Below are 10,292 nucleotides of genomic sequence, written 5' to 3'. Positions count from 1 at the left end.
GATGGACCCTTGCAATTATAGGCGGTGGTGTCCTGAGTCGGTCGTGGACTGTGGAGCTATCGATCGTCGACAGCCTGTATAGTGTATCTGATATCAATATCATTGCACTTGCAGTCGAAGCGAATACCATTATTGTATACCACGTAAGTTAACTCATATGAAATGTTTTCTGAAACGTCAAAATGTCTTCAAAATTAAATGCGCTGATAGGCAGGGACAGCAGAGACCACTCCCAGGGGCGTCATATTTACTTACTATTTATTCATTAATTTTATTCATACTACGCCCCCCCCCCCCCCCCCCCCCCGTTAGGACGGGGCGCTTAAGCTATACACCTGGGGAAATATTTTCCTTATTTTTGAACCACCCCCGATAAAAAACCAACATAACTAGAAAAATCAATGGTATACTACAATCAAGATGTACAGACCGGGGGAGCTGGCAGTACGTACCCATAAGTCTTTGCGGTAGTCTCGCGCGTACCGGATATAACCCATCAAGCTTTTCTCCTTCAGAGAAATACTGCGTTGCGCTCAAGTGCCTTATAAGGCTGTGAACAAAATTAACGTTCGACCAATGAGAAAGCCACATTACCCTGCATACGAGGTTGGACGCGTGATCACTTAATGACAAGTAAAAATAGAATCAGACCACATGTTTCTATATGTCAGAATGCTGCCGTTTGCGCTGTAGTACACGTGTGTTGTCCAAATTTTCGATTTCAAGCAAGTTTAAGGCCAACCTCGTGTCCACCAGACTAATGCATAATTGGCAGTTGAGCGCAACGCAGTATTTCTCTGAAGGAGAACGCTTGATAGGTTATATCCGGTACGCGCGAGACTACCGCAAAGACTTATGGGTACGTACTGCCAGCTCCCCCGGTCTGTACATCTTGATTGTCGTATTCAGTAGCGTTTCACAAGCAACATCATAATCAAAATCCAAACGCCGATTGCGCGAGCAAATTGGCTTGAGTTCCATGAATGACCGAATTTCTGCAACCTAGCGGACAACGAACAAACTACGGTCTGTGAAGGGAGTAACTATCCTGTCTCTCTTTAGCATCATTGAACCAATTTGCCATGATTGGAACAAACAAATATGAACTACTTTTAAAAACTGGAGGGAAGGAATGGTGAACAATATGCCTGGCCGCAAGGCCAAAATGGGGGATGTCCCCCCGAATTATATATAACAGTGGCTTACACTCACTAAGGACAATGTTCAATGTATTACCAAAACAAAAATGTGTCGGAAGGAACTATGGATGGTCCCAACATGGGGGGTTGGGAGGGGGGGGGTCCCCTCCATTGTACTCGGTTAAAACGTTACGCTCCCCCGACCTAAAGGGGGGCGCACTAAGTCCTTGACTTTTCATGTTAATTTATTCATACGAATGAGGTTATGGGAATCCCCATTTCGTCTCGCATGTCTCAGTGAGTGCAGCGCTGAGGGGCCACAGGCGAACGAAGTCGACAGAGATAATCAACACTAGGTACCTTGTCTCCAGGTACTTTAGCCAGAGTTCACACTGGACGACCTACCTGGAGCGGTTATTTTATTTTAGCGCGCGATTTTTACTTGACTCAGCAGTTTGTCAGTTTCTTGTTTTTATTTAGCCACTGGAAGGCATCGCTTGCTAATTTTTGGACCCGCACGCACACTCCATAAAGTTTTCAAAAATAAGCCCTAAGATATAAACAGATAGGAAACAATTACCATTACCATAGTGTGGTGTTTTATGGCATTTATATGACACACCCAGTATACCGTCATGATAGTCGCGGATAATGTTGTGCACAATTTCGTAATGAGTCAGTGAGCATGGCGCTAAGAGCCAGTTTGTAAACCCGAGTATAGTCAAATAAATACGTTATTATACCCAGAAGATATCTGTTGAGTGGTACATGACATTGGCGACGAGGAAGGCGAACTGTCACTGAGTGAGAACGAGCCATGGCGTTGTCTTCAGGCGAGTTATTAGCCGTCGAAAGGTTTGATTTGGCAGGAAATGTCGCGGCCGTCTGTCCCCGCTGGGAAAGATGGCGGAAATCTTTTATAATATTTTGTCGAGGCCAAGGCCGTCGTTGAGGACCCACAGAAAAAGGCCTTACTCCTGCACTGCGCTGGCCCAGTGGTCCAGGAACTCTTTGAAACATTGGCCGACCCTGGGCCCCCCCCCCCCCCCCCCCCCCACGATTGAAGTTGACGCTGACGGCAACCCCATTCCGGACCGTGCAAATGCCTATGTAAAGGCAATGCGTACACTGAACCGCCACTTCGTGGGGAAGGTCAACGAACCCTACGAACGGCATATGTTCAGGGCTATGGCCCAAAAGTACGTTGAGACGGTGGATAAATTCGTTGCGAGACAAAAAAAGCAGGCCAGGTACTGCAGTTTTGATAATGAGGAGGTGGACATAAGAGATAAAATTATCGAAAAATGCCTGTCAAATAAGCTGAGGAGAAAATTATTAGAAAAGGAGGATAGACGCTGGAGAGACTATTGCAAACCTCACGTGCCTGTCGAGTATCAGCTAGAGTCAATGGGTTCTGGTGGGAAGCAGGAAAAATCCGAAAGTGTGAATCGTGTCACAAAAGTAGGCAAAGGTGTGAAAAAGGACAAAAGTCGATTTCAAAAAGGCGGTGCTAAGGGTGGCAGTTGTTTTCGGTGTGGTCGTCAAGGTCACTTTGGACGTGATCCAGATTGGCAGTCGAGTGTCGTAAATGCGGGAAAGCTAATCACTTCGAAAAGGTTTGTCAATAAAAAAAGGAACCAAGGAGGAGCAATCAGCTCCAAAAGGTGGCGCTAAAGGAACGCAAAGGAAACAACGATCGTATTATGTAGAAACACAGGATTCAGATTCAGATTCGGAAGCGTTGTATGCTGTTCATTCTTCCACGGAAAGATCTGAGATTAAGGTTGATGTGCAGGTGTGCGATAAATCAGTGTCCTTTGTCGTGGACACCGCCGCAGCGGTATCCGTAATATCGCATGAAATTCGCATGCAATTCGCATCGGTGCCTATTCAGGAAAGTGAAATTCCTTTAAAAAGTTATTCAGGAGATCAGATCCCTTTGGTCGGAGAAATTCGTGTGCCTGTTGTTTATAAGGGGCAAAAAGCTGAGTTACCCCTGGTAGTAGCAAAGGGTGAAAAAGTGTCGCCATTGGGCCGAAATTGGCTCAAGGTCATCAAGCTTGATTGGAAGCAAATCTTTGGTGTATTCAGTGATGACCCCGAGGTTGATAAGCTCATTCAGCGTTACCCTTCTGTATTTATAGTGGGCAAACAGGTACTATTAGTGGGTTCAAGGTAGACTTGAAGCTGAAAGAGGGCGCAACGCCGATCTTTTGTAAGGCTAGGCCAGTCCCATATTCCATCAAGTCTAGAGTTTGTCTTGAACTCGACAGGTTGGCAGAGGTGGGAATTTTTAAAAAAGGTTGAAAACAGCGAGTGGGCTTCTCCAATCGTGGTTGTTCCAAAGGCATCGGGTTAACTGCGAATTTGTGGTGACTTTAAGGTGACAATCAATAAATCGTTGGAGGACAATATATATCCATTGCCTACGACAGATGACTTGTTCTCTACGCTGACTGGTAGCGAGGCGTTCACTAAGTTAGATTTAACCCAGGCATACCAACAATTGGAGCTCACTGAGGCGTCGAAGCCGCTGTGTACGATAAATACTCATCAGGGTCTTCACCAATTCCAGAGACTGCCTTTCGGGGTAAAACAGCGCCATCTATTTTCCAGTCTGTCATGGATCGTGTGTTGGTCAATATACCCGGGGTTGGGTGTATTTTGGATGACATTCTGACGGGAACGAAGCGTGATGAGTGTCTGAGTCGTTTGGAGACTGTCTTGGAGCGGTTGAACAAGTACCACATCGTGGCCAAGCAACCTAAATGTAGGTTCCGCGTACCGGAAGTTGTCTATTTCGGTCATCGTGTTAATGCTGAGGGTCGCGCGTGTGTGCCGGAGAAAGTTGATGCTTTTCTGAAAGCGAAAACGCCAACCAACGTCGCAGAATTGCGTACATTCCTGGGCATTGTGGGCTACTCTGGGGCCTACTTGCCAAACTTGTCAACTACATGTACGTTCTCGCCATTGTATGATCTACTCCGTAGCGATGTACTTTGGGAGTGGACCGAGGACTGTAATAAAGCGTTAGAGCAGGTGAAGAAAGAACTGACCAGTGATCGCGTATTGGTGCATTACGATCCAAAGAAGGACTTGATCTTAGCAACGGATGCCTCGCCCTATGGCGTGGGTGCTGTGATCTCGCACATGATGAGTGATGGGTCTGAGAGACCTATTGCGTTTGCATCACGTTCTCTATCCGACAGTGAGAAGAATTACGCGCAGATTGAGAAGAAGGCGCTCGGAATCGTGTATGGTGTGACCAAGTTCCGTAAGTATCTCTACGGACGGAAGTTCGAACTCTACACTGATCATGAGCCACTGACCAAGATCTTTGGGCCACACACGGGTGTGCCAACACTTGCCGCGTTGCACTTACGTTGATTTTGATGGCGTACAATTACACCATTCACTACCGCAGATCAGCCAAGAATGCAAATGCGGACATGCTGTCTAGGTTTCCGGTGGATGGTGCACGTGTAGCTGTTGAGAGACAGGTGAATTATTTCAGTCTGGCAGATGAGCTGCTAGTTGCTGCGAGGGACATAGCTGAAGAAACCCGGAAAGATCCGGTTATGTCACGTGTGTTCTTGTACGTTCTGAATGGCTGGCCGAGAGAACTACCTGCATGACAGTAGTCTGCAGCCATAGTGGAACCGCCGTGAGGAACTATCTGTAGATCAAGGATGCATCTTGTGGGGGTTGCGTGTCGTCATACCTCCTAAGTATAGACCGAGGTCAAATGTACTGTAAATTGGCCATTTTGGGGAAATTGTAATTGGTTGGACCTACATCAAACCTAACACTACATGACACAATACCATACTCTTCATCCATCTTTCCTCCACATGAGGTGAGCAAAATGGCCCTGGCCATTTCATTGAAACTCCTAATAACATGTCGCTGAATCAACACTGGCATTTAGTTCACTGATGGGTGAGCTTATCTCATCACGTCTTTTCCGTCGTCCGTCAACAATACGGGGACATTTGCTCACTATTGGGTCTAGAAAGTTGAAACTTGGTGTGAGGATGTCTTGTGACAACATGGCTTGACTCAAAAGAAATCATCGCCATTTGACCTTCTTTATGGGTTCCAGTCGGCCATCTTTGAAAAACTTATTTTGTCAATATCTCATGAACGCTCATAGCTAGAACAATGCAATTTTTACTGTCGATACTTCTGATAAGACTGCATGACATAATGTACGGGTTTTTGATTTGACCAACTTTTGAAGGTCACAGAGGTGAAACTCAAAAATTTCAGCAAAGGTAGCCGTTTCGTCATTTATTCAGTCCTAGACTCTTAAAATTTGATATGTAGACATGGGCATTTGTACATATAAACAAAAACTCAGGTCAATGTGACCTACTTTTCAGGTGTAAGTAGGTCAGGTCATAAAACTCAATGTCATCATAACCCTTCACTGTGTGATCCTCAAAGGTGCATCATTTTGGAACTATCATGCTTGGCGGACATTGCGCATGAATACATTCTAACATTGAGTCACCCGTATTATGTCGTGAGACCTCAAAATGGCTACCTCAGAAGAAAATATTGAAAAGAAAAACATCCAAAATGTGCGTTGTTGGTAAATTTTCTAAAATAAACTCTGTCCATCTGGTAACATGGACAGTATGTCATCATATGTACAAAATTTTGAGAAAATTTAACCTGCGGGTTGCTCTGTTGTGCACGCATAAAAAAAACATCGGATGCACGTTTCAATGCCAAGTTTCAATGCGTTGCAATTTGCATGTCTCGACAGGTACTCTACAGGGTGTTTCAAGAAAATGGAAACCGTCCTCGACAAACCACCATTCATTAGGCCTACACCAAGAAGTCCAATTTACTGTCACAGATGACTGAAGACGAAACAGTTCAATCAACCATCTCCATGGCAGCCAGAACTGGTCTTGCACCAGTTACTGACGTTTTGGTATAGCCTAAATCTTGTCTTCCCAGTGCAGGGCTTTTGTTAGGCCTCCAAATCATGCAATCCTTTGCATGTGTTTCCATTGCACACTCCTCAAATGTTGGAAAGGTCGCTCATTTTCTCTCGACTCCGACCAGCAAAATGCAACTTGCAGCTAAGCCTTAGGCTAAGCAGTGTGTGTTTGAGGTAAAAGAGTGAGTGGTTGAGGACTGAAGTCTCCAGCAAGTAGCACTAGCAGATCTATCTATGCATTTGGTGCGATCAACCGTGAGATTAAATGGCCACCACAGTCCCCTGACCTCACACCCTGTGAATTTTTGAAGATCCTTCAAATTTCATCCAATTTTACAAGAACTAAAACTTTCCACATATATCCCTGGGACTTTTTGGGTAGCTGTTACTAAGACCATTCAATCATGATATGATGTCTGGCAAAATTTTCTTCAAAAGTTTTATCAAATGTTGACCTTGCAGCAAGTTTTTACCAACTGTCTTCATGTCAACTGGTAAAGCCTGCTCATGTACATTGTTATGTGTGTTGTACTTAATGCATGTAGAAAGTCTGTTTGAATTGGAATTGGAATCGAATTCATTAATTGTTTTCCATTTTTTCAGAAATCAGGAAAGCTAAGTTTAACTGTTTAAGTGTCCATTGGGTTCGACCAATTGGACCATTGATGCAATTTGATTAGAGATGGACGGTGAAGACCTTTATTCTGGATCAGCAGACGGGCCGACCTCTTCTGGATCAAATGGAGAAAAGGGGATACAGTTGAATGCCGCGGCTGCCAAGTGGCCTGAGTTCGCCAACAGGATAGAGAGACATGACACTTATAAGACTTGGCCGAAACCCAAAATTGATGTGAATGCGCTTGTTGAAGCAGGCATGTTCTACAAGGGTGACGAAGATAGAACTGAGTGTTACTTTTGTGGGATTCCTCTCAAACTTTGGGACATACAAGATGACCCTTGGATTGAACATGCTCGTTTTTCACAAGATTGCCAATTCCTGCATTTTCACAAAGGTTGGGCGTTTGTTAAGGCGGTGTTAGAATTTTATGACCTCCCAACCATCGGTATCCAAGTGCATCGGGCCGCATATTCAGTACCACGTTACGGAACTTCAGAAAGTACAACACCATTGGCTCAGTCATCCAGTGGTAGTTCACACACTACCCCTGATCCAAAGCCGAAGAGAGTGATAAGACGTGTCGAGCCAAGAGAAATCAGGTCCAGGCTAGATATGGACAACGTGAAAAAGTTGATGGCATTGGGTTATCCGAGAGAATTGGTTGGTCAGGTGATTGGGGAACAACTCCAGACAGAGGCAGATGATTTCCCAAATTATGGTTATTTGGTCCGTGCTGTAATGAATGCAGCTGAAATGCTTGGTATTCAGCTCCATAATCCTTTTTTAGGTGCTGCAAGCCTCACTGGGCCTGCTGCATCTCCTGGTGCAAGCGAGGATTTAGATCCTGCAGTAAAAAAGGCCAAGGAAGAAAACAAGAGTTTGAAAGAAAAGCTGTACTGCAAAAAATGTTGGAAGAAGGAGGTCAACGTGGTTCTTTTAAACTGTGGACATATGGTCTTGTGCGAAGACTGTGCAAAGTTGGTGCACATTTGTCCCAGGTGCAACAATCACATTTTGCAGAGGGTAAAGGTTTTTGTAGCGTAATGGCCGGCCAGCAGTGGATTCCCCCTCATTGCTGGCCGGCCAAAGGATCGAGAGTGCATGGCCGGTCAATTCATTTTGACTGGCCTTTATTGCTGGTGCGTCATTCGCACCAGCAACTACGGACAGCCATTTTGGCTGCCCGTTTACAATCGATGTTGCCTACCGCATACCGGGAACATCGATCAGGCGGTCAATTCATTTTGACCGGCCTTTATTGCTGGTGCGTCTTTTGCACCAGCAGTTTACAATCGATGTTTCCCATGTTTCCCACCGTGGGAAACATCGATTGTAAATGGGCAGCCAAAATCCGCATACCGGGAACATCAATCAATGCCGTTTTTATATCCATATGTTGGTTTTGTACTTGGCATCACAATTTTAAAAAGGAGACAAATTGAGTGCAGCAATATTCCTGCTCCAATATTTATTCATTTATTTGAGTGTTATCTGTATATTAAAACAGCCAGCCTTGTTAGGCTTACAAGACACTAGAGAAATATAGTCTGTGCCAACCCAACTCCAACATGACAGCGTGTACATGCTGCCATGCATCATGTACACAATGCCATGGCGAAGCTAGGCTGTCACAGACCCCAAACACACCGACTTTCGAGCCGTCAACATCAATACACATTGGAAAATAGATAAAAATTGTGCATATTTTATTTCAAACTCACTATCATCATCAATACGGACGTGCGTTATGGTCAAAATCTACCATGGCCGTTCTCAAGTTTGGATGCAAAACAATCCAAATAAGTTATGCTGAATTTCCTTGGCAATGAATGCCCAGTTGACTGGCCATGCACTCTACAGACTGATGAAAACCGTTGCCTAGATGATTTGGGTTGACATGCATGTATCAAGGGAGAAAACTCGACTTCATGAGGGTGCAAGGGAATGGCTTGCTGGTGGTGGATGTGGGATCTATGAACAATTATAATGACCTATTGAAGTGGATGAAGCATTTTTGTAAATATTTGTGTATGTTGGCTTTCGCCAGAATATTGTTGATTGCAAATACAACATGCTTTGTCATAAGTTGGCTCTTGGAGTCCAAGGCGGGTGTAGACATTTTACTAGTGGAGTCATTTTGCACAAAATGACGTACGTGACAAGCTACATTCACTTGACAACAAAATTGATTGAGATATTCATACTCACAAAATTCTGTTTTAAAAACCTGAAGAAAAGTCTGTGAAAAACTTAAATGATGCCACTTTATCAGCTATCATACTTTCAGTCACCGCCTGAGCAACTTAGATAGAACACCGTCAGGAAGTTAGCAACTTAGATAGAACACCGTCAGGAAGTTAGCAACTTAGATAGAACACCGTCAGGAAGTTAGCATGACTGATAAAATCATTTTCCAAGAAAAACATATTTTGAGAAATAAATATTTGTTCTGCTTTCCCCTGATTCTTTTTCTCCTTTCTGATCACCTACTTATGAGAAAGCAGGTCACACCTTGTTATCATTCAGATGATTGTTCTTTTTTTTTTGTTGGCCAGTCATTGCAAAAAATCGGCGGTGTTCACTAGAATACGTCGGTGTGAAAAGCACCATTATGTTTCCTGAATAACTTTGTCAGCTTGCTTTATGTGAATACTGTTTACTTTTGTCGGCAAAAATGTCAATATCGGCTGTTGCATTGTCAGAATATCCACTTATGTACTATTTATAGTGTTTAAACAGTTTTGTCACAGATTTTGTCACTATATTATGTATGACCTTTGCAAGCCTTGACAATGCTAAAATCAGTCAACTGGATACTGTTTTCTGAACAGGAACCACCCAACCTCTGCTACAGATTTACTGTATATAGTACTCAACTCGTGATTTGATCCACAGTGTGAGGGCTGAAATGTATCCTTGCTGATATTACAAAATGTATGATATACTGTGTTATAAGCCATGTCATACAATTTCATATAACTGAGAATTTGAAAATCATTTAAAATTTAAGTTGTTATACTTAGTCTAAATACAAGAAGATAAATTAAAACTTTTTTCTTGTTGGTTAGTTCTTACATGTACGACATAGGACGACACTGCTGTACCCACTACTGCTAGAGGGCATCTCTGAATTCTTGACCCATCTTTCCCTCCCAGATGCGTACTTCTATCAGTGGAACCTCCTTTAGCGGACACCTCTCTATTAAGGACAATCTCTCTATTAAGAACACTACTTTTGGTCCCAAATTGGTTTCCATTTGATTTGACCTCTAATCAGGACACTTCTCTGTTGAGGACAGCACTTGCCAGTCCCAATAGAGAGGTTCTACTGTATGACCCCTTGTGAGAATTTGGAGAGGGAAGCAAGGTTATTGTGCATGGGAAAGCAAGGACTCAACTGGTGTGCACCAGGAGTGCTCCAGCTACGACTCTTCAGCAAATTATTGAGGGGTGCTGCAGCAGCAGCCAGGGTCTCCCATTCACTATCTGGTCTTATTTACAAACTGTTGCCTCAAGGACGCTACAATCCTGCTGTAGTATCACCATGTCTAAAGTAGGGGCAATGTCTCCATCCTTACAGTGT

General features: G+C 43.9%; 1 protein-coding gene across 4 annotated transcripts; it reads left to right on the top strand.

Moving 5' to 3' along the window:
* Positions 1-4: 4 nt before the first annotated feature.
* On the top strand, positions 5-9,752 carry LOC135498294 (baculoviral IAP repeat-containing protein 7-like). 4 transcript variants are annotated; one of them, XM_064788544.1, is made up of 2 exons: positions 5-143; positions 6,694-9,752. In XM_064788544.1, exon 2 carries the CDS (start codon positions 6,773-6,775, stop codon positions 7,751-7,753), a length of 981 nt encoding a protein of 326 aa, XP_064644614.1. In that variant the 5' UTR covers positions 5-143; positions 6,694-6,772; the 3' UTR covers positions 7,754-9,752. The 4 variants fall into 4 exon arrangements, with proteins under 4 accessions (XP_064644614.1, XP_064644613.1, XP_064644616.1 ...); XM_064788543.1 differs by lacking the exon at positions 5-143 and adding an exon at positions 5,649-5,722; XM_064788546.1 differs by lacking the exon at positions 5-143 and adding an exon at positions 5,714-5,733.
* The last annotated feature ends 540 nt before the right edge of the window (positions 9,753-10,292 follow it).

The sequence above is a fragment of the Lineus longissimus genome, chromosome 13 (genome assembly GCF_910592395.1).
Source record: "Lineus longissimus chromosome 13, tnLinLong1.2, whole genome shotgun sequence".
Taxonomy (NCBI): Eukaryota; Metazoa; Nemertea; class Pilidiophora; order Heteronemertea; family Lineidae; genus Lineus; species Lineus longissimus.
The sequence above is the reverse complement of the archived record's forward strand: the minus strand, read 5'-3'. Positions and strand labels throughout refer to the sequence as shown.

Bases quoted from the DNA above. Each gene is read 5' to 3' on its own strand.
- LOC135498294 (XM_064788544.1), top strand. From the start codon at position 6,773: ATGGACGGTGAAGACCTTTATTCTGGATCAGCAGACGGGCCGACCTCT.